The sequence below is a fragment of the Xyrauchen texanus genome, chromosome 9, assembly GCF_025860055.1.
Source record: "Xyrauchen texanus isolate HMW12.3.18 chromosome 9, RBS_HiC_50CHRs, whole genome shotgun sequence".
NCBI classification, from domain to species: domain Eukaryota; kingdom Metazoa; phylum Chordata; class Actinopteri; order Cypriniformes; family Catostomidae; genus Xyrauchen; species Xyrauchen texanus.
In genome coordinates, this window is record NC_068284.1 from 21175933 (window position 1) to 21200825 (window position 24893).

The 24893-nt window shown below is 40.8% G+C and overlaps 1 protein-coding gene across 1 annotated transcript; it reads left to right on the forward strand.

The window, feature by feature from the left end:
* The first annotated feature begins 389 nt into the window (after positions 1 to 389).
* Positions 390 to 24853, forward strand: LOC127649184 (serine/threonine-protein kinase 25-like). Its single transcript, XM_052134169.1, has 11 exons — positions 390 to 783; positions 1175 to 1405; positions 10375 to 10431; positions 10584 to 10692; positions 10834 to 10991; positions 11357 to 11542; positions 13495 to 13640; positions 13821 to 13929; positions 18730 to 18801; positions 21433 to 21569; positions 23134 to 24853. The coding sequence occupies exons 1-11, from the start codon at positions 754 to 756 to the stop codon at positions 23171 to 23173; spliced, it is 1275 nt and encodes a 424-aa protein (XP_051990129.1). The 5' UTR covers positions 390 to 753; the 3' UTR covers positions 23174 to 24853.
* Positions 24854 to 24893: the final 40 nt, after the last annotated feature.

Sequence of the window (24893 nt, forward strand, 5' to 3'; positions counted from 1 at the left end):
CAGAATTGTCATTTTTGGGTTAACTATCCTTTTAAGATGTTTTTGTAGATTTTAATTAGATTAAAATATCTAAAACAGATATCTCGGAGATGTGCGTGTGCTATCTGGTTTTATGTGTAGGTGGTTCGTGTGTTTGTTTTCAGTCATCAAATATACTGTATAGAACTAATCTGACAGCTAGCTAAGAGTCACAAAGGTGTCTGCAAAGGCACTAAACCCAGTAAAAGTTAGGTCTATAATGGACTTTTATTAAATATATGAAATTTTAACAGATACCAGATTCAAGACAAATTAATTTTCTTACTTTGCTACTCCGCCCAGTGGAGGACCACTAACCAGTGGAACGACAACTCCCACAATTCCGCATTTAGTGAATCAAAAGCCGCGCATGCGCCAATGACTGCACCTATTATTTTGTTCTCCCGAAGCAAGAAACGAAGAGCCGCCCAAACGCGCGCTGATCAATATAAAATATTAACACGCGGAAACAGATTTGCTCGTTAACAAATGTTTTCATACATGGAGTTACACGACACATAACGCTTGTTCTCGCCAGGCTGCGGGGTCCGCCATCAGGGGATTGGAGGCCGAAAACACGGCAGACCGACAGGACATGCAGAGGTGTTTTTCTATGAAAAAGCTATTGAGCTAAGCAGGGGGATCGGAGGAGTAAAACGTTTAATAGTTTTCAAGCACCCCTCCTTTGGCAGAAAGGGCTACAGCTGCTCTCATCCACGCCGACCAGCCGTCAGGATGGCGCACCTCCGCGACATGCAGAATCAGGTAAATCCGCAGCCCAGCTGAGTCTCTTCATTCTGGATACAGGGGCATTAATCAAATAATCACAAAAATTACTGGCAGATTTAATGCTATCCTGTCATGGTATGCAAGTCATTTCTGTAGTTGTTGAGTTGTAAAGCCAGTTACTGTTGTTGTATAACGGTACATTGTGTTTGGGTATCCTCAAAGCTTGACATTTTCTTCATAGCTTCTTATTCACTTTAATGTCATTTTATTTAGAATTTAGATTATTGAAACGTGCATGAAAGAACATTCCACTATATGTAACGCATCCTTGGATGAAACATTGTGTCATTGTCATTTTTAAGTTACACCTGTCATTGACAGTGCATCCTTAATGACAGCTGTACTGTCTCTCTTGCATACTCACTAGAATTCCCGGCTTGACCCAGAGGAGTATTTCACAAAGCAGGAGCGCATTGGGAAGGGCTCTTTTGGTGAGGTCTACAAGGGCATCAACAATCGCACAAAAGAGGTGGTGGCCATCAAGATCATTGACCTGGAGGAGGCAGAAGATGAGATTGAGGACATTCAGCAGGAGATCACGGTGCTCAGCCAGTGTGACAGCCCTTATGTCACCAAATACTATGGCTCGTATCTGAAGGTAAACTCTCCCATTGTTAGAGATCTTAGGCATGTACATGCACCGAATATTGAGAGTGCTTTTACATCAATACTGCATATTTTAAGATGCATACTTGCTTACAAAATAAGTGTGACTTACCCACAAGATATCAGATGTGTTTCGCTTTCTCGCAAGTTCATTCAGGAACTTGTGAGTACACTCAATCTACAACACAAAGAATCCATTAAAAGCACTCATTATGTAGTCATATTTACTATGGATGTCCTAGTTCAATTTTTTGAGAATTAGTATGAGTACCGATACTTCATTTTCAGTACTCGCAGATACGATACCTGATTTTATTTTTTATTTTTTCTGAATTCCATATTCAACCGTTTATTTCAATTTGATCATCAAAATAGGGTCTAAATTAATTCATTAAAACTTTAATCAAATGAAAATAGAACATTTCATTTTCAATATAATATTGTATTATTTTTATCCAAAATACATAACTGGAGTTATTTTTTGTCAAGTAAAGTGCTGCATTACAGAGGATCACAGATGTGAGATATTGCTTAAAGGTTCTCTCAGTTTTCCTCATATAAATAGTTTTACTTCTATAGAAATGAATAGTTTTGGCAGAAGCTTTTATTTTGAAGCCCTTTCCATTTCTGTGTGTTTTTGATTGTAATTTCTCACCTCCGGAATTGCAGGTTGCTACATGACCAGTGTGTTTGTTAAACTGCACAAGGCTCCTATTTCATTAAATAAATATACTGCATGTAGTCTGTCTGTTCTGCTTGCTACATAGTGAATTAGCAATCTGCTCGCTGTCATCTGCTACAAATGTGTTTTAGAGCTCCTTGGTATGAGCCGACGGCTTTACCTTTACTTTCTTAAAACAAGATCTATTTACTTAAAGGTTCTCTCAGGTTTCCTCATATAAAAAGATGACTTCTATAGAAATGAATAGTAATTTTGAAGCATATGTATAAAATCATGACCACTCATGTGAGATGAAGAGTTCAGGCATATCAGTCACTTTATAAAAGTTATTTTATTCTACATGGGGCAGGGGCGCCTCATGGGGGCAGCCATATTAGAATCACATAACCAGTTGAATACTACTTGCTTAATCTCATTAACTGTCCTGTTATTTGACACTTTCACTCATGGGGTAAATTAATCCTGGTTTACTGTGCACAGTGAATTTCTACAATGGCATTGGTTACTGAAAACTACTGTGTTTGAATAATGCAGCATCCAGGCCTCTAGTTGTCAAAGTAAAAAAATATTGAGTGCACCCTTTAATATAAAATAGTAATTATTAATTTAATATTATTATTAGTAGTAGTAGTAGTAGTAGTATATGTAGTAAGATTAGGGCTGCAACAAAGATTATTTTGATAATCGATTAATCTAACGATAATTTGCAGATTATTGCAACGATTGATCATTATCTCTAAAACGATTATTCAGCTTGTGCTCTGACTTAAAAGGTTGTATTAAACATGCTTACTAACAATAAAGAGGACAAAATAATCATTTAAAATACCTCTAAATGACATTCACTGAATTAAAGAGAGTTTAAGTTTAATTCAGTAAAGAAACTCACTCAAAATAAATCCTATTGTTATCAAGTGTTTTTGTCTTGTCCATTTAAAATTGTCTAAAAATCCTTAAAACAAGATACATTTAACTGAGAAGCAACATATAAAATATTTAGACTTGCTTTAAGAGAATGTATCTTAAATATAAGTTTATTTTGTGTACAAGTGTATTTTTTCCACTTGGTTATACTTCTGCGAGTGCATTTAAGACAAAATCTACTTTTATTCAAGATCTATTCTCTAAAAGCAAGTTTAAATATCTTATATGCTGCTGCTTAAGTGAATGCATCTTTTTAAAGGATTTTTAGATATTTTAAAATATTTGTATTTTTTATATTATATTCAACATTCTCAGATAACAATTGTTCTCTTACGAGAGGTTCTCTCGTATTGCGTAAGCTAGCTTACGCTACGGGAAAGATTCATCTTTTCTGAGATATTGAAGCCAAAAAATTATCCTTAATTTTTGTATCCATTGTCAACGCAGTGCGGCAGCTGCAGACCTTGAGCGGGCTAGCTAGCGAGCTCATAGGTTGCTCTGCGGCAACTGCTGCAGCCTATAGACGAGCTTGGGCGAACTCGCATCCAATGAGAGGCGTCCGCACGCTCACTGCATCAAAGCCCGCCAAAATGGGCGTGACTTGAGTGCATATAAGCGTAGTTCGTAGGCTGGAACCCTGATTTTCATCTCTTCAGCGAAGCTCTTCGCATCGCTGACCTGGAAGCCGCGTCGCCGTTCGAGGGGCATCAAGCAAGCGTGGACAGCGCTAGAAGAAGCCGGCCGTCTCAGCCACCTTCAGCCATCCTGCGAGCTACGCCATCCGACGACGTATCCTTTTATTCAGCAAGCTAGTTCTCACAAACTATTCACAAAAGAGTACGAGCGTCTTTTTCAAGATGCCTCGCTCCACTTGCGCCTCATGTCGCGCCCTTCTCAGCACAGGAGACCGCCACATCATCTGCGCTCTCTGCCTGGGACTGGGGCAGGCAGAGCTCGCCCTCACTGAGGGCGGATGCGATTTCTGCGAGGAGCTACCGATGTCGACCCTGCGGGCTCGACTCGAAGCGCTCAAAGCAGAAACCACCGCGCCGCCTTCAGCCGCGCAGGAAGAAGCGCCGCTCACAAAGGCTGCCGGAAACTGTGGTTGAAGCGACTGCCTCGCCGGAGCCTCTCTCTCGAGCATCGCTTTCACCCTCCCCGCCCCCACGGGACGCCGCAGTTGCCGCCGGCGGCCGCGACTGCTGCCATCTCGGATGACGAGGCGGAGGATAAGGGCAGCTGTTCCATCATGGCTTCGGACAGCAGGAGTGGTCAGGCTCCCAAGCCTCCTCCTCGCCCAGGAATCCAGCAGGACCCGCCCGAGTCGAGGGGAGTTAACACGCCTCCTCACACAGGCCGTCGACCGCCTCGGGCTCGAGTGGTCACCGCCCCTGAGCAGGCACCCAACAGACTCGACGGCTGCTTTCTTCAAAGCCATCGCCGCTCTACACCCGCGGCCGGGCGCTCCCTTCCTGCCGGAATTACACACGGAGCTTGCAAAGTCGTGGAACGCTCCTTTTTCAGCCAGGTCCCGTTCCACGTCTCCACCTCTCTCGCGTCGGTGGGCGGCGCCACTGAGAGAGGCTACTCCTCCATCCCCGGTCGAGGACTTCGGTAGCAGCACACCTTTGTCCGCCCTCTGCGAGATGGCGTTCCAAGCCTGTGCTCCCGTCTAAGGCCTGCAGAGCGACTTCGCCTATGTTGGCGCGCCTATTCCGCCGCCCGGCCAAGCGCATCTGCTCTGCACTCAATGGCCGCTTTACAGATCCTACAAGCAGACCTTCTTCGAGTGGGATGAGAAAGGCAGGCACCCAGAGGCTGTCACTGATCTACAAAGCGCGACAGACCTCGCCCTTCGCGCTACCAAAGTTGCAGCCCAAGCTCTAGGGAAGTGCATGGCCTCGCTGACTGTGACCGAGAGACACTTGTGGCTAACACTAGCCGACATGGGAGAAGCAGAGCGCTCCACGTTCCTCAACGCACCGCTCTCTCCGACCGGTCTCTTCGGCTCCGCGGTGAGTGGCATTGTTGACCGCTTCTCAGAAGTCCAGAAAGCCACCCAAGCCATGAACCTCTTCCTGCCGCGTCGCGCTAGCTCCTCTGCAGGCCGCTCACGTGATCAGCCTCCTGCACGAGCCTCTTCACAGCGCCCAGTTGAACAAACTCAGACTTCTCAGCGTCGACAGGGCGGCCGCCCTCGATCGCGCTCAGACAGCCGCCGCAGACCACCGCCCCCCCGCGGGCCTCGATCTAAGGTAACGCTGAAACCCGAGCAGCCGAAGTCTTCCTAACTGTGTTGAACAAGCGACGGCTCAGTCCCGCCGCGGCCGGACCACCATCAAAGCTTCGCCCCCTGTCAGTCCCCTTCTCTCAGTCTACTGCAGTGGTGAATTTAGCAGCCAAGAAGCCGGTGACACTGCCCGCTTGCCTGCACTCAAACTCCGTTTTCACGGCGACCCAAATAAATCTTGTAAAGAGCAAACATGTCTTATGTGTAGAAAATGTGCCCACAACCCAGTGTTCACCCCTACACACAAGCATAACACATCCCGTGCCCCTATCAGAGCACGCTCTCATAAAGTGGTTCACGAACCGCTCGGCGTCAGAGTCAATGAAGGCCCACAAATGCGTCTTGGCGCCCATTCTCTGGCAGCTCTGTCACACGACCAGCCCTATGTGTAGAAAATGTGCCCACAATCCAGTGTTCACCTCTACACACAAGCACTGCATGTCTTGTGTCCCCACCAGAGCACGCTCACATAAAGCGATTACTGAACCGCTCGGCGCTAGAGTCAATAAATGCGCCCACGAATACGTCATGGCGCCCATTCTCTGCCCACTCTGTTACACGGCCAGCAAACATTCCTCTGTGTGTAAGTCCCGTGCCCATGACTATGCTTGCGCATCACGTAACAGATGTGACTCTTTCCCCATTCATTCCAATCGGAAGTCACTCACAAAACAGCCTGTTCATGCTGTCTGCGAGCAATCATGCATAAACACACTAAACGCGCTCACACATTTTGTTCAGCTCTGTGTGCGGCAATCAGAGCGAATTGGCCATTCACCCTCTAGCGTTACGCTTCAAAGCGTGGGAAGCTATTCCAGGGATATCCAAGTGGGTGTTAAGCACAATACAACAGGGCTATTTGCTACAGTTCGATCGCCGCCCTCCTCGCTTCAGAGCGTGGCTCGAAACCACTGTGAACACGGAAGCAGCGTGCATGCTTCGTTCAGAAATAGCAAGCCTTCTGTGCAAAAGGGCCATAGAGAAAGTGCCACCCTCTCTGAGCGAGTCGGGCTTTACAGCCATTATTTTCTTGTTCCCAAGAAAGACGGCGACCTCAGACCCATATTAGATCTCAGGGTTTTGAACAAGGTGCTTGCAAAAGACCGTTCAAAATGCTTACAATCAGGAAACTCCTCGCGCATGATGCGCCAGGGGACTGGTTTATTTCTCTCGATCTGAAAGATGCATACTTTCAGATTCAGATAAATCCCGTCACAGGCCATTCTAGAGATTCAGCCGGCGGCCAGGTTTATCAATACACCGTCCTTCCGTTCGGCCTGTCCTTAGCACCCGTACTTTCACGAAGTGCATGGATGCGGCGCTCGCACCCCTGCGGAGTCAGGGTTTGCGAATTTTGAACTATTTGGACGACTGGCTGATTATGGCACAGTCACATATGGAGCTTCTGTCTCACAGAGCAGTTCTCCTCAGCCATCTGAACAGTTTGGGTCTTGCAGTCAATTGGACCAAGAGCTCACTACAGCCCAGTCAGACAATTTCCTTCCTTGGAATAGAACTAGACTCCGTGGCAATGACGGCTCTCTTATCTACACAGCCAGCGCCGTGTTCAGCGACTAGCCGCATCTTTTCAGATGAACAGCCTCACGCCTCTGAAGAAATTCCAGAGAGTGCTAGGTTACATGGCCTCAGCCGCAGCAGTACTTCAGCTGGGTTTACTGCACATGCGCCCGCTTCAGCATTGGCTAAACACCCACGCGTCTCGCCGGGCTTGGGCCACAGGCCACCAGCCCATCAAGGTGACTCAGACCTGTATTTCAGCTCTGCAGCCCTGGACAGTGGCCGAATGGTATCAGCGGGGAATGACAATGGGAGCTGTATCTCGCCGAAAAGTCATCTCGACAGGCGGCGTCCAACACGGGTTGGGGCGCGGTCTCGCGAAAGCTCTCCGGTTTTGGCCTATGGTCAGTTCAGGAAAAGCTCCTTCACATAAATTGTCTGGAAATGATAGCGGTCGAGTGCGGCTCGTGCGCTTTCTCCCGGTCATTCAGGGTCACCACGTCCTGGTCCGTTTGGACAACAGATCTGTGGTATCCTACCTAAACCGTCAGGGCGGTGTCAGATCCAGGAACCTATTCCATCTGACGAAACGCATACTGAGTTGGTCCCAGTGCCACCTGCGCTCGCTGAGGGCGACGCGCGTGCCAGGCCACCTGAGCGGCGGCCCGGACAGACTGTCCAGAGACAATATTCCCCGAGGGGAATGGTCCCTGCACGCTCAAACAGTCCAGACGTTATGGCACCTATTCGGCAGAGCAGAGATAGACCTCTTTGCGTCCAAAGAGAACTCTCACTGCCCATTATTTTTCTCAGCGAGGGCCGCTGGCCCAGGACTGGCCCAGGCGCCCGCTTTACGCCTTCCCTCCCGTCTCGCTATTGCCACAGGTAATGCAGAGGATCAGGAAGCAGCGTCACTCGGTGCTCCTCATAGCCCGCGTTGGGAGAATCAGACATGGTTCCCGGAGCTTACGCAGCTGTCACTGACAGCGCGTGGCCCATCCCAGTGAGAGCAGATCTCCTCTCTCAAGCTCGCGGCACAATCTGGCATCCCCACCCAGAGCTGGGGCTGCATGCGTGGGTGATCAGCGACTACCCGTCGCTCTGCCAGAAGGAGTAATAAACACCATCATACACGCTAGAGCCCCTTCCACGAGAAGACTCTATGCGTCAAAATGGTCTGTGTTCTCAAAATGGTGCACCGACAGAGACCAGGACCCGCGGACATGTGGGGTGTCGTCGCTGCTCGTATTTCTACAAGAGCTGCTGGATAAGGGCAGATCCCCATCCACGCTCAAAGTGTATGTGGCGGCCGTTGCGGCGTTTGCTGAACCCCTGCACGGCCAGTCATGGGGTAAAAACGAGCTGGTCATCCGCTTCCTCAGGGGAGCTAGAAGGATGAACCCCGCGCCTCCATCGGTTCCTATCTGGGATCTTTCTATAGTTCTCGAAACTATGAAAGCCCCCTTTCGAACCACTTCAATCCATGGATTTGAAATACCTTTCACTCAAAACCGTTTTCTGACTGCCCTGTCATCAGTCAAGCGTGTGGGAGACCTTCACGCGCTGTCTGTCAGCTGCGTGTCTTGAGTTTGGACCAAGTGACTCCAAGGTCATTTTAAAGCCTAGACACGGCTATGTTCCCAAGGTGATCGGTACTCCTTTCAGAGCACAGGTCATTTCCCTATCGGCGCTGCCAGCATCCGATAGCTGAACGCGACGCCAATCTCCTTTGCCCGGTCAGAGCACTGAGATTGTATACTGCGCGCTCCGCCGGTTTCAGACGCTCTGAGCAGCTTTTCGTTTCGTTCGAGGGCGCACCAAAGGTCTCGCCGCCTCGAAACAGACACTATCTAGATGGATAGTGGACGCTATTGCTGCTGCATACGCGTCAAAAGACCTGCCATGCCCGTTGGGCATTAGGGCTCACTCCACTAGAGGCATGGCATCCTCGTGGGCATGGTCCAGCGGGATTTCCATTCACGACATATGTGTGGCAGCGGGATGGACTTCCCCTCCACCTTTGTCAGATTTTACAATATGGAAGTGCCCGCTCTGCAGGCAAAACTACTAGCGGTTTAATACGCTACAGCTCCCCTGGTGAGCTGCACTGATGGGACACATTCCACACAGACCGGCACCGCCGCTCTGTCGTTCCCTTCCCACTATGTACTTATGTATTACACAATCAATGACCCGCATTCTTGCCGGCCAAATATTATTTCCCCACTCATAAGGGCTCCCCGGGTCCCCCTTAATTCCCTGGGGCTCATACAGTGGATGCTTGGCGCGACGGCGTTGACAATGGGTTCCCGTAGCGTAAGCTAGCTTACGTAATACGAGAGAACCTCTCGTGAAGAGAACGTATCAGTTACCTAACGTAACCTCTGTTCTCTCTAGATGAGGGAACGAGTATTGCGTACCGGCCGTGCTTCGCGCCACGACCGACTTTTCAGCTTCAGTCAATGAAAACCAGGGTTCCAGCCTACTGAACTACGCTTATATGCACTCAAGTCACGCCCATTTTGGCGGGCTTTGATGCAGTGAGCGCGGACGCCTCTCATTGGATGCGAGTTAGCCCAAGCTCGTCTATAGGCTGCAGCAGTTGCCGCAGAGCAACCTATGAGCTCGCTAGCTAGCCCGCTCAAGGTCTGCAGCTGCCGCACTGCATTGACAATGGATACAAAAATTAAGGATAATTTTTTGGCTTCAATATCTCAGAAAAGATGAATCTTTCCCGTAGCGTAAGCTAGCTTACGCAATACTCGTTCCCTCATCTAGAGAGAACCGAGGTTACGTTAGGTAACCGATACGTTTTTCTGCAGTATAGCTGCTAAAGAAAATGTACATTGATTTTAACGAGTTTTATATATTTATATGGGAAAACAAGCCAAACTTGTTGTAGTTTGGCATGCAACAAAAAGTGATACTTTTTTCATTTAAATTGAGCTTTGCTTTTGACGGAAGCTTTTATTTTGAAGCCCTTTCCATTTCTGTGTGTTTTTGATTGTAACTTCTCACCACCGGAATTGCAGGTTGCTACATGACCAGTGTGTTTGTTAAACCGCAAAAGGCTCCTATTTCATTAAATAAATATACTGCATGTAGTCTGTCTGTTCTGCTTGCTACATAGTGAATTAGCAATCTGCTTGCTGTCATCTGCTACAGATGTGTTTTAGAGCTCCTTGGTATGAGCCAACGGCTTTACCTTTACATTCATACATTCTTAAAACAAGATCTGTTTACTTTGAAGCACACATCACATGCAAACTATATATTTGTCTAATTAAATTGTATCAGAGCATTTTTATGAGTACAAGTACATGAGCCCTGTATCAGGACATCCCTAATTTTACGTTTATGCACTTGTGGACTTCAGGTGCATTCAAGCTATTTATATTATCACTATGTGCACTCCCTGGAAGTCAAATCTTGTGGTGGTTAGTGCCATGTATTTATTATTTAAATATAAACATTTAAAGATTTCCATTTAAATACTAAATGTAGACTATAGAAATGGTACTCATGTTATTTTTGTCATTGTCTAAAGGGAACTAAGCTGTGGATCATCATGGAGTATTTAGGAGGCGGCTCTGCTTTAGATCTTGTAAGTAGAACAACAGTGGCTCTCCAAATATTGGAATAATTTCATGTGCATATTTACTGTACTGTATGTGGTCTTAAAAATGACAAGCTTTAGACGTTCATCTAGATAAACATGATGAAAACAGAAATTACATTTTCCTCCTCCCCTCTCAGCTGAAACCAGGGACACTAGAGGAGACATATATTGCCACTATACTGAGGGAGATTCTGAAGGGACTGGAATACTTGCATTCAGAGAGGAAGATTCACCGTGATATCAAAGGTGTGATCATATACATGCCTGCCTACTCAATCAGGCTAGCTTTTAAAGTGTTTAAATTTAATCGCTTGGTTTATGTTTGTCGCAATTTATTTGAGAAATCTGAGCTCAGTGCTGATGATTCATGTTTGTGTCTTGTGACAGCTGCCAACGTGCTGCTGTCTGAGCAGGGAGATGTGAAGCTGGCAGACTTTGGTGTGGCGGGACAGCTTACAGACACCCAGATCAAGAGAAACACTTTTGTGGGAACTCCTTTCTGGATGGCTCCAGAGGTCATCAAACAGTCTGCTTATGACTTTAAGGTGCGGAAATTCTACGGAGACAGGAATAGAGGAATGGACTTCTCTTAGGATGCAAGAGAACAATCTGGTCATTTACGAGTTTCATGCACAGTCAGAATATTAATGTGCAAATGTGCTTACAGAGCTGTGAAAACAAATGTTCAGCATTCTGGCAGAAAGGCTGGGGTGCTAAAACTGTTCCTAAGCCTTTTTTGTTTTTTCAAATGGTGGGCATAGAAACCAGTCACTAGTGGAGTTTTTTTATTTTAGCATTGTAGCAGCTACTCATATTTTTCCTAGACATTTATGTAATGTCATCGTGGAAGCATTTATTGATGACCTTTTGAGATAAAACCTAGACTTCTTGGTTGTCTTTTCGGCTGCAGGCAGACATTTGGTCCTTGGGAATCACAGCTATCGAACTGGCAAAGGGGAAACCCCCAAACTCTGAACTGCACCCAATGCGAGTGCTGTTTCTCATTCCCAAGAACACTCCCCCGACACTGGAGGGGTCCTACAGCAAACCCTTCAAAGAGTTTGTGGAGGCCTGCCTCAATAAAGACCCACGCTTTGTGAGTATTTGTCACTGACATTAGGTTACACAACATTTTTATAGTTGAGTTAATATATTAATCTTCGTTTGAAGTTCAGTGTGAAAGTCCTTTTAAATCTCAATTAACACGTATATGAAGTACTAATTACGGTTCCCATGATAACGAAAAGCCTGGAAATGTTTTTTTCTAGTTTTGCTTTATTAAAAAATTTTAATCAGCTAAATATTGATTTTAGAGCTTTTGTAGAGCAAAACTAAAGCCCTGTTCACACATGCAACAACTATCTCTTGATGTCGCTAGTCTCTGTACTGTATTGCTGCCTTCAAGTGGACCTAGGAAGCTCGTACCTCCGAGTCAGACATTGGTTAATATGACATTGAATGTCACACATTCAAGTGGGAAACAAAATACGTAAGAAGCCAAACATTTTTTTTCTTCCCAATTTGGATTGCCCAATTCCCAATGCACTCTAAGTCCTGGTGGTGGCATAGTGACTCGCCTCAATCCAGGTGGCCAGGTCTATCTGTGAATTGTATCACGTGGCTTGTTGAGCGTGTTACATCGGAGACCTAGCATGTGGGGAGGCTCACGCTATTCTCTGTGGCACCCATGCACAACTCACCACGTGCCCCACCGAGAGCAAGAACCACATTATAACAACCATGAGGAGGTTACCCCAACGTGACTCTACCCACCCTAGCAACCGGGCCAATTGGTTGCTTAGGAAGCCTGACTGGAGTCAATCAGCATGCCCTAGATTTGAACTCATGACTCCAGGTGTGGTAGCCAGTGTCTTTACTTGCTCAGCTGCCCAGAGCCCGGAAGAAGCCAAACTCAAACAATGAACAATGGCAAAAGCTCTTTCTCTGTTGTACCAGTGAATAAACAAACATAAATGAATACACTTGCATCAATTATTCACAACATATAAGCTTTAAAAATGCATGGTATCTAACAAACTATTCATTAATTTGCTTAAAACAAGCCACAAAATATGAGTAATTAGAATATTGTCATATAAAACAAATTCATATGATCCAAATAAAGTACAGAAGTTGAAAATATTTTTGCAAAATTGTTAATTTCCATCATCTTTCCTGTCAACATGCATCTTCCAACATCCCATCTCAGCAACTCTTGTGTCATCTGGAGTTTCCCACTCGTAAGTAAGACTCCACTTGATCTTTCATGTCCTTGGAACTTGTAATTACGATATATCCAACTCTATTTGAAGGGCATACAAGTCGCTAGTGGACGTTTGCTGTTGCTCTAAAGTTATTGGTGGACTGTACATCTGGCCATATCTTTTTTGAAAATCTGATCACAGATCCCTGGCAGCTTTTTTGTTGCTTAAAATGTTCTGCTGTTTTTATATGACATGCATTATATCATTATCAAGATTAACAATCTATCAGTGTATGAATCAAATCCACTCACACTGCTGACAATATAATTTCTACCCATCAGACAAAGCATATAGAACACTGAAAATTTCTTCTCCATCTTGCTTACACTCGACAGCATTATCTCGGAGGAGACAGGGGACATGAGCGCCACTGACACTGTCTTCGCTCCTATTGTTTGTCACTTCCAAAAGTCACTCCTCTTTTCCATGAAGTTTAACTTTTCGCTGGACATGTCCACATCTAGTTGCCGACGGTCACTCACTCCTGTCACCGGAAGTTTCCAGCTCTCATTGAAAATGAATGAGATCATGTTGCTGCATGGGTGAACAGGGCTTTACATGTCCAAGTTATGTTTGATTTAATGAGTGAATCATTTGGGTTGTTTCTTTTCAATGAAGTGGATGAACCTGTTTATAAATCGGTCTAAATGATTCATTAACAAACCAGTGTAAATCACTAATCACAAATGACTGATAAGAGTAATGGCTGGAAAAGTAATGGAATGCAGACGTTTTTAAAAGCATTGAGCATATTAACCATGACCTCACTGGTCTGTTTGTACAGCGGCCCACTGCCAAGGAGTTACTGAAGCACAAATTCATCACACGCTACACCAAGAAAACGTCCTATCTGACAGAGCTCATTGACCGATACCGGCGCTTGAAATCTGAGGGCCACGGGGACGATTCCAGCTCTGATGATTCTGATATGTAAGCCATCCATCCATTATGATGTACAAGCAATCAATAACTCTTGCCCTCTCATTCATGATGATATATTCATTTCTGTCTTCTTTCATTACTTCGAACACTGTCCTTTTAATTGGATCACTGGTGATTTGATCCTAATGATTTATAGCATTTTCTCCACTTCTCCACATACATTAACAGGGATGGAGATGGGGATGACAGAGATCAGTGTCCTGTATGGACGTTCCCCACAGTCCGGCCCAGCTCCATGAACAAGCTTCAGAAGGGCTACACAAACACAGACTCAGAGGTAAGCAGTCAGTCAACATGTTTGTAGTTTTTGTTTTAGCAAAATGGCAAGTGTTGTTGCACTCAGTCAAGCGTATTACTTCAGGTTTGTGGAGTCAAAAAACTTAATTAAAGGGATAAATTAAAATGATTTCATAATTTACTCACCGTCATGCCACACCAGATGTGTATGACTTTCTTCTGCATAACACAAACGAAGATATTTAGAAAAATATGCTTCCTAAAGGCAGCATAAAAGTAATCCATAAGACTCCAGTGGTTAAATTTATATCTTCAGAAGTGATATTAGTGTGGTTTAGAAACTGATCAATATTTAAGACCTTTTCTACTATAAATCTCTATTTTTGCTTTCACATTCTGGAAGTGAAAGTGGAGACTAGGACTGCATTCCATTTACATTGTTTGTGTAAATCTTGGTAAATGCTTTCTAACAATTAAAAATTACAACTAAAAATTGAAATTACAACTAAAAATCTCTGGAAATCAAAAATCCAGTATCTCAAAATGTTATAATAAAGAATTTATAATACAGAAATGTCGACCCTCTGAAAAGTATGTTAATTTATGCACTCAATACTTGGTCGGGGCTCCTTTTGCACGAATTACTGCATCAATGTGGTGTGTCATGGAGGCAATCAGCCTGTGGCACTGCTGAGATGTTTTGGAAGCCCAGGTTGCTTTGATAGCGGCTTTCAGCTCATCTGTATTATTGGGTCTGGTGTCTCTCATTTTCCTCTTGACAATACCTCAGCAATTCTCTATGGGGTTCAGGTCAGCCGAGTTGGCTGGCCAAACAAGCACAGTAATACCATGGTCAGCAAACCAGTTACTAGTAGTTTTGGCAATGTGCCAAGTCCTGCTGGAAAAGGAAATCAGCATTTCCATAAAGCTTGTCAGCAGATGGAAGCATGAAGTGCTCTAAAATCTCCTGGTAGATGGCTGCATTGACTCTAGACTTGAGAAAACATAGTAGACCAATAGATGACATGGCACCCCAAATCATGGACTTCAAGCAACTTGGATTCTGTTTTAGCTTAGCGTAAAGCTGACAATTTACACAAGGTTTATTTCTATTTCTTCTGCTCCAAACTTACTTCTCTGTCCGCACACATGAATGTAACGCATCATAAGAAAGTGTTTCAGTGCTGTTCAAATGCACTTTGGATCGCATCATTTATATGTATAAATGTTTTCCATCTGAAAGGAATAAATATTAAATTAAACAAATTACAATAAAATGCAAAGTAATCTCTTCAGTAATCAAAATATGTTTTGAATGTAACTGTATTCTAAATACCAATTATTTAAATTGTAACTGTAGTGGAATACAGTTACTTATATTTTGTATTTTAAATATGTATTCATGTTACATGTATTCTGTTACTCTCCAACACTAATATATGTATATATATCACACACACACTCTAAATACATTTTGTGTATATATTAATTATTTATATACATACAGTTGAAGTTAGAAGTTTACATACACCTTAGCCAAATACATTTAAACTCAGTTTTTCACAATTCCTGACATTTAATCATAGAAAACATTCCTTAGGTCAGTTTTACTACTTTATGTATGAATGTGAAATGCCAGAATAATAGTATAGAGAATTATTTCAGCTTTTATTTCTTTTATCATATACCCATTGGGTCAGAAGTTTACATAAACTTTGTTAGTATTTGATTTGCTTTTGCCTTTAAATAGTTTAACTTGGTCAAATTATTTAGGATGCCTTCCACAATCTTCTTACTGTAAGTTGCTGGAATATTGGCCATTCCTCCAGACAGAACTGGTATAACGTAGTCAGGTTTGTAGGTCTCCTTGCTTGCACATGCTTTTTCAGTTCTGCCGCAAAAGAAAGAAGATTGAGGTCAGAGCTTTGTGATGGCCACACCAATACCTTGACTTTGTTGTCCTTAAGCCATTTTGCCACACCTTTGGAGGTATGCTTGGGGTTATTGTCCATTTGGAAGACCTATTTGCAACCGAGCTTTAATTTCCTTGCTAATGTCTTGAGATGTTGATTCAACATATCCACATCAATTTCTTTCCTCGTGATGCCAATTGGTCTGGTGCAGTTCCTCCTGCAGCAAAGCACCCCCGCAATATGATGCTGCCACCCCCATGATTCACGGTTGGGATGGTGTTCTTCGGCTTGCAAGCATCACCCTTTTTCCACCAAACATAACAATGGTCATTATGGCCAAACAGTTCAATTTTTGTTTCATCAGACCAGAGGATATTTCTTCAAAAAGTAAGATCTTTTTCCTCATGTGCACTTGCAAACTGTAGTCTGGCTTTATTGTGGTTTTGGAGTAGTGGCTTCTTCCTTGCTGTGCAGCCTTTCAGGTTATGTCAATATAGGACTAATTTTACTGTGGATATAAATACTTGTCTGCCTGTTTCCTCCACCATCTTCACAAGGTCGTTTGCTGTTGTTTTGGGATTGATTTGCACTTTTCACACCAAACTACATTCATCTCTAGGAGACAGAATGTGTCTCCTTCCTGAGCGGTATGATGGCTGCGAAGTTCCATGGTGTTTATACTTGCATACTATTGTTTTTACAGATAAATTTGGTAACTTCAGGCATTTGTAAATTACTCCCAAGGATGAACCAGACTTGTGGAGGTACTTTGCTGCTTTCTTTTGATTTTCCCATGATGTCAAGCAAAGAGGCACTTTGAAGGTAGACCTTAAAATACATCCACATGTACACCTCCAATTCAGTTCACATTTATCAGAAGCTAATTGTCTTAAGGTTTGACATCATTTTCTGGAATTTTCCAAGCTGCTTAAAGGCACACTTAAAGTAGCGTATGTAAACTTCTGACCCATTGGAACTGTGATAGTCAATTAAAAGCAAAACATTCTGTTTGTAAACAGTTGTTGGAAAAATTACTTGTGTCATGGACTAAGTGGATGTCCTAAACAACTTTATAGTTTGCTAATATTGAAAGTGGTTAAAAAAAAAATAGTTTTAATGACTTCAACCTTAAAAACCTTTTGATCTGAAGGCATATGCTTAAATGTTTGAAATTAGTTTTGTAGACAAAAATATAATTGTGCCAACGTATTATTTTAATTACAAAACAAAAATTATTTTATTTATTTATTTTTAAATGGATGACTTGAACTGAAAAATAAAGAAAAGCAGCCAATAAGTGCCCAGCATAGATGATAACTCCTTCAATACTTTTTAAAAAGCATCCCAGTGTGATACCTAAAGAAGCTGGTTAAGAAAATTCCAAGAGTACGTGTCTGCAAATTCTAAGCAGAGTGGCTACTTTGAAGATCTTTTTTATTTATTTATTTATTTATTTATTTTTGTCACAACATAATTCCCTTAATTCAATTTCTGTTATTCCATAATTTTGATGACTTCACTATTTTTCTAAAATGTGAAGAACAAATAATTATAAAGAATGTGTAAGTCACCCAAACGTTTGAACGGCTGTGTGTGTGTGTGTGTGTGTGTGTGTGTGTGTGTGTGTGTGTGTGATGTGTGTATATATATATATATATATATATATATATATATATATATATATATATATATATATATATATATATATATATATATATATATATATATATAAAAGTGTGTAATTATTTTTGGGAAATATAGTATTGTCATTTGGGTTTCCAACTTGTCCGCATTAATGGTCAAAAGCAAGTTTAATAGTCTGCATATCATTTGAGCTTGCAAATTACATAAGCAAAAAATATTAGGCAATTACACCAGTTTTATATTATTATGAACCATAGACCAGAACATTTAAAGGAATGTTCCGGGTTCAGTACAAGTTCAGCTAAATCAACAGTATTTGTGGCATAATATTGAATACAACAAAAATAAATTTGACTCGTTCCTCCTTTAAAAAAAGGTGAAAATCAAGGTTACAGTGAGGCACTTACAATGAAAGTGAATGGGGCCTATTTTTGGAGGGGTTTAAACAGAAATGTGAAGCTTATAATTTTCTAAACGCATTTGCATTAATTCTTCTGTTAAAACGTATGTATTATTTGAGCTGTAAAGTTGTTTAAATTGTCATTTTTATAGTCGTTTTAGGATTTGTTGACAACTTCGTCATGGAAACGATAAACGAAAATTACAGAAAAGGTTAGTAAGTGATTTTATCACACTAAAATCATGTTTGTATGCATAGCCTTTATGTCTCGTGGTTATACTTTTTAAAAAGTGAATATTTTAAAGTTAAAAAATTGGCCCCCATTTAGTTCTATTGTAAGTGCTTCACTGTAACCTAGATTTTTTTTTTAAGAAAAGAATGAACGAGTTGAAATGAATTTTTGTGGTAATCAACATTAACACAAATGCTTTTGAGCTCAACTTTTACTGAACCTTCAACATTGCTTTAATCTGACTGTATAATATTCTAGTCAAATTAAGCTTACCCTTAGGGTCAAATGACTTGTGTTTGCAAACGTACATGGATGCAAATATAAAGAGCTTTTTTACATAGTTTGCCACTTTTCTGAGAATGCATACTGTGCTGTATATGTCTTTTCCATTGCTTGAACATCGTTAATGTGTCCAAGTGAAAGTTGCAGCCATGTAGGTTGTGCATGTCAAAATTTTATGACCAGAAATGGGTGTATGGGATGAGGACTTGTTATGGTTGCATCGCAAGCCAAATCTTTTTATTTGAGGTAAAACTAAATATTTTGGTGAGAAAAAGTGAATGGCATGTGGCGGGCCACATGTTATTAACCACTGTTGTAGATTGTAGATAAAAAGGAAAAACTTATGGATTTTTGTGGTTTTCTTTACAGGCAGCTGAGATGGTAAAGAGGCAGCCGAAGTCAAAATGTCTGTCAGCGCTGGTCTCTCCTATCTTCAGAGAGGTAACACATAATCTCTGACTCTACGGGGCGCTGTAACAGGGAGAAGGTTGGGATGATTCTAAGGGCCCTGAACATTCTACATTGGGGCCCAGTTGATTCTTTTCAGGCATGATTTTGTGATAAATGTCCACTTCGCACAGTTAAGCTAAAATAAAGACCGCTCTTATTTCATAATAAAAGGTGATCTAGTGTGTGTGCTCCCCCCTTGAGATGTTCAGCGGTTTATCCCAAATGTGCTTTTTATTTTAAACGCTAAATTCGCTTCTCATTTGCACAGTGCTGCGCGCATCGTCGTGCTTGTGTGGACGTGTCATACACCAAGCTTGACTGGATCGAGCGAAGTGGCCGAATAGCGCGGCGCAGACCATAAAACCCATGAGAATCATTAGGTTTAAACTGCAAGTGGTTTACTTTGAAGCACTATGGAGCAGTGTTATTATAGTTAACGAAAACTAAAATAAAAACAAACTAAAACCATTTTCGTTAACTAAAATAAAAATAAAACTGAAATTATTTGAAAAAGCTACACTAAAATACTTTTTCATAACTCTAAAAATAACTAAAATAATATTGATCTCGGATTAATTTCAGTTTTAGTTTTGGGCAAAGTCATTTTACATTTCTTGGCACTTTTAATTATGATCCAAACACACATAACCTGACATACACCTTTTGAAGAAAACTTACGATGTGTTCTACCTTTGACAAATGCCAAAAAACATTTGAAATTCTTAATAATGTGAAGTAGAACCTTTTGAAAAATCTTCTCCCCTCCAGAGAAAAAGTGATTCTCTAGAAAATCTCTGCAAAGGATTTAGAATAATGTGTTTTTTTTAAATATTTTGTAACACTGTTACATCATAAATCATTATGTAACATTTACAAACGTTACACCTCAAAATTCTGTTATTTTCTTTACCATTGTTTTCCCACTGGTGGTCATGAAATGAGCTCTGCCACACATCCCAATCATACATTTAAAACCTCAAAAATGTAAAAAAAAAAAAAAAAAAAAAAAAGGCATTTCTCTTATTATTTACTCACCATCATGCCATCCCAGATGTGTTTGACTTTCTTACTTCTGCTGAACACAAACAAAAAAATTATAGAAATATCTCAGCTCTGTAGGTCCATACCATACGAGTCAACTGGGTTCAAAGCTTTGAAGCTCTAAAAAACACATAAATGTGACTGTAATCCTTAAGTGGTTTAAATCATGTCTTCTGAAGAAATCTAATCCATTTTTGGGTGAGAATAGATCAAAATGTAACTCCTTTTTCACTATAAATCCTGCAATTGCAGTCTACAAGAAAGATCAGTGTGACTGCTGATGTCAAGATTTACAGTAAAAAAGGATGCTACCTTTATGTGCTTTTTGGAGCTTCAAGGTTTTGTACTGTGATGACTTGCATTGTATGGAACTACAGAGCTGAGATATTCTTCTAAAAATCTTACTTTGTGTTCTGCAGAAGAAATAAAGTCATACATGTCTGGTATGGCATGAGGGTGAGTAAATGATGAGAGAATTTTCATTTTTGGATGAACTGTCCCTTTAATTGTTTACTTCCCAAAGATTAGTTAAGAAATTATTTATAATCATCTAAGGAAATTAATATGATACAGTGGAGATCAAGTTCAGATGTCCTTTGTCACTTTATCCATATTCACCCTATGTTATAAAATATGCAAAATTTACAATACAAATTAAACACTAATATACAAGTAGATAAAGGTGACCACAAGACTGCCCTGAGAAATGTAATGATGTTAGACTTTTTTTTTGAATGACACCAGAAAATGCTTCTGCTTTGGAAGCCATGAAAAATGCTTAAACTAAAATAATTAAAACTAAAATAAAAAAATAAATAAACTGAAACGTAGACAACTAAAACTAATTTGGAATGACAGATTGATATAAAATAGAAATAAAACCTAAATTAAAAATCCCAAACTATAATAACATTATAATTTTATAATTATAGATTTGACTTCTTTTCATTTGTAAGAATTACCACAGGTAAAACCATGGATTTCTCATCATTGAGTTGGTTAATGTAATTATGGTCTCTTATAAAACAAACCATAGCATTTACTTATGAAAAATAACATTAAGAACACATTAAGAGTCTATAACTAAAATGGCCATGATTATTATACAAAAAGAAGTAGACTTCTCCTTCCCCATGTATAGATCAAGTATGAATAATGGCACACATTTTGTTCTGTTCTAATGCTCTCGGATTGTGGTGGTGTGGGGGGGGTTCTGGTTTTGTTTGTCGTGTATATTTCAAGATATGACTTAAATCAACATTTAAAATATAAGCCAACATTTCCATTAGAAGCACCGCTAAAAAGCTTGCTAAAAATCATTAAAACAATGTTACGTGTTTCAATAAGATAGAGGGCCCAGATTATAAAGTTGTCAGGGGGCCCAACAATTCTTATGGTGCCCCTGCCAACCCTCATATCTGTATCTGCCCTCGAACACCTAATTAGAGCTGTCAGTGGTAATTACAGCATTCTCATTGAAGCTTTATGCTTCTAATCATGGCGGCGACAGGTAAGCCGGTAGTATCGTGTAATAAACTATGATAAGTTATGGAGTTGAGTGTAAATTCTTCTGCTCTCCAGTTAAAAGAGAAGAGGAGAGCATGTGGAGGTGGAATGGGTGCCATAGAAGAGCTGGAGAACGCCTTTAACCTGGCAGAGGAGTCCTGCCCAGGCATCTCTGACCTCCTGGTCACACATATGATGGAGAGAGTGTGCAGGTGAGCAGCCCATACAAATAAAAGTAAAATGGTGGTAACATGGTGATATCAGATGGTAAGACCATAGTACTTAATTATTACCACATGTGGCATTTTGTTTACATGGTATTGCAAGGCAAGAATACTGTGGTACTATCATGGTTTTTTTTGTTAGTAGAGCCCCCACTTGTAATAGCAATGAACTAAATTAAAATACACTGACTATTTTATAATATAATACAATTATAACATTATATTATACACTCACTGAGCATGTTATTATGAACACTATGGTCCTAATAAAATGCCTGGCAGGGTCTTCTGCTCTTGAAGCTCAACCTCCTCAAGGTTCAACATGTTGTGCATTCTAAAATGTTATTCTGCACACTACAATTGTACAGAGTGGTTATCTGAGTTACTGTAGCCATTCTTTCAGCTCAACCCAGTCTGACCGTTCTCCGTTGAACTCTCTCATCAACAAGATGTTTCCGTCAGCAGAACTGACACTCACTGGATGTTTTTTGGCATCATTCTGAGTAAACTCTAGAGACTGTTGTGTGTGAAAATCCCAGGAGATCAGCAGTTACAGAAAAACTCAAACCAGCTCATCTGGCACCAACAATCATGCCACAGTCGAAATCACTCAAATAAAATTTTCCCCCATTCTGATGGTTGATGTGAACATTAAGCACCTGACCCATATCTGCATGATCTTATGCATTGCTGCCACATTATTGGCTGATTAGATAATCGCATGAATAAGAAGGTCTACAGTATTACTAATAAAGTGCTCAGTGAGTGTATACATTTTATGAACAGCAGCCTAAAGAAGCAGAGGAAATGCACAACCTGTTGCTGTTAAATAACTTGCATGACTGTGTAATGGCTGATGCTGCCTGAAGGATAAAGGTGTAATAGGGATAGTTCACCCAAATCCTAAAATTCTCTCATCATTTACTCGCCCTCACTCATTTTTTTTAAATAATATCTCAACTCTTTTGGTCCTCACAATGCAAGTGAATGGCGGCCAGAAATTTGAAGCCCAAAAAGCGCATAAAGGCAGCATAAAAGTAATCCATATGACTCCAATGGTTAAATCAATGTCTTCAGAAGTGATATGATATGTGTTGGTGAGAAACAGATAATTATTTAAATAGTTTTTACTATAAATCTTCACTTTCACATTTTTGTTTTGGGCAATGAGGAGAATTTATAGTAAAAGAAGACGTAAATATTGATTTGTTTCTCACTCACACCTATCATATCGCTTTTGAAGATTTTAATTTAACCACTGGATCTGTATGGATCACTTTTAGGCTGCATTTATTTGCTTTTTGTAACTTCAAAGTTCTGATCACCATTCACTTGCATTGTATGAACCAACAGAGCTGAGATATTCTTCTAAAAATCTGTGTTTTATGTTAAGCAGAAGAAAAGAAAGTCATACATATCTGGGGTGGCATGAGGGTGAGTAAATAATTTTTGGGTAAACTATCTCTTTAAGGGAACAAAATTAGTATTAGTGTAAATTTGTGATAATTTTTACTGTAATAAAGTCCCCACTGAAACTCTTCTCTTGTGTCAGGTTTGCTCTGAATGGCAACACCACACCATCATCCCGGTGAAGCCCTGCCCCTGCTGCTGCTCTGCCCCATTCTGCCCTAAACCCTCAGAGCCTGATCAGGACCAGAACACCACTGCCCATCCTCCCCCCTCCCCCAGAGATCTTTTAATTAGTTATGATTCAATATTTTTTACAGTTTTCTTTACAGAATGGAAAGTATTTAAGAGAAAAAAAGCCATGTCAATGAGTGAACTGTGTTTACTGTTAGATCAAAAACCATATAAAGTCTATGAAAATTTCATGTTGTGTGGTTTGCTGGTGTATACGGCGATAAATACACAGGTTTTTTTTTTTGTCATATTTTTAAAAACATTTTATTTGAAATGTATTTACAAAAGAAAATATAAAATGTACATAAAGTCTGGTCAAGGACAACTTTTTAGACAAATGTAAAAGTTATATTTTATATTATACAAAATTATGCATTGTGATTGCCCATCCTGGCTAACTGCCACTGCGAAAAATCTGTCTTGTTTTCCCAGTAAAAATATCTATACATTATTTCAATGAAAATTTACCTTAGAAATAAAAATCTGAATGAGATATTAAAGGGATGGTTCACCCAAAAATTTAAATTCTGTAATTTTTTTCATCATTTAGTTCCAAACCCATGGTTTTCTACGGAAGAGGATTAGGGCCAAGCAATAATAAAAAAATAAAACCATCTCGAGATTTAAAGTCATTATAATGCGAGATTAAACTTAATCTCGCATTATAATGACTTTATTCTCGATATTTAGTGAGTTTATTCTCAAGATTGTATTTCGAATTTTTTCTCGAAATTTAACGAGTTTAATCTCGCATTATAATGACTTTAATCTCGAGATGGCTTTATTTTTTTTTTTTATTGCTTGGCCCTAATCCTCTTCCGTAGTTTTCTTTCTTTCGTGAAAAAAATAAATAAAAATAGATGCATGGAAGAATGTTGGCCTTGGTCACCGTTCACATTTATTGCAGCATCTTTCCAGGCAAAGAAGGTGAATGGTGACTTGTGTTGTCTTTTTTTCTAACAGCTCATTTTGAGTTCCACAGACCAAAGAAAATCATACAGGTTCAAATCAACACGGGTGTAAATAATTCAAAGTGAACTATCCCTTTAAAACATGATTTCAGAGAATGTAGCGTGAATGTGTTTTTTGTCTTACAAATAATGTCTTGGATCAATTTTTTCACTTTTTGCCGCAAATCTCGCTAAATGTATAATTTTATTTCTTATTTATAACAGTGTTGTAGTTATGTTCCTGCTGCTGTCTTATTTCAGCTTTTCAATTAAATCCCTGGCCTGATTTCATGATTGACAGAGGTCTTTGAACTGATTTGAGGTTGTTCTTGACATCACTCTGTCGCTATTGCGACGTCACAAAGACAGGAAGGAGCTAATGAGCTCAAGCCTGTTAATCCATGCACAGTTAATAGGTCATGATGACACATACATTCTTTCACAATGCACTTTTATCGTGGATTTAATATACATATATATATATATGTGTGTGTGTTAAGTAGAGTAATGTTCGAAAATGCGTGTCCTTGAAAAGTTGGCAATGACTTAACATGAGGTTGGTTTCTCCCATCTTGTGAAAGGATTTGTCACGACCTCTAGTGGCCATGTTTGAAATGAGCCTTCAAAACTGCCCACCATTTTGACAAGTCCTACATGTAGATGAATAAAAAAAATCAATAATTCTGAGACTTAAGCTGCATTATATTTGAGAGGAGGAAAA

What these genes read in the sequence shown, in the direction of transcription:
- LOC127649184 (XM_052134169.1), top strand. Translation starts at nt 754, where the DNA reads ATGGCGCACCTCCGCGACATGCAGAATCAG. An exon ending in AGTCTGCTTATGACTTTAAG is followed by an intron (nt 10,992 to 11,356) that starts GTGCGGAAATTC and finishes TTTCGGCTGCAG; the next exon opens with GCAGACATTTGGTCCTTGGG. An exon ending in ATGATGGAGAGAGTGTGCAG is followed by an intron (nt 21,570 to 23,133) that starts GTGAGCAGCCCA and finishes CTCTTGTGTCAG; the next exon opens with GTTTGCTCTGAATGGCAACA.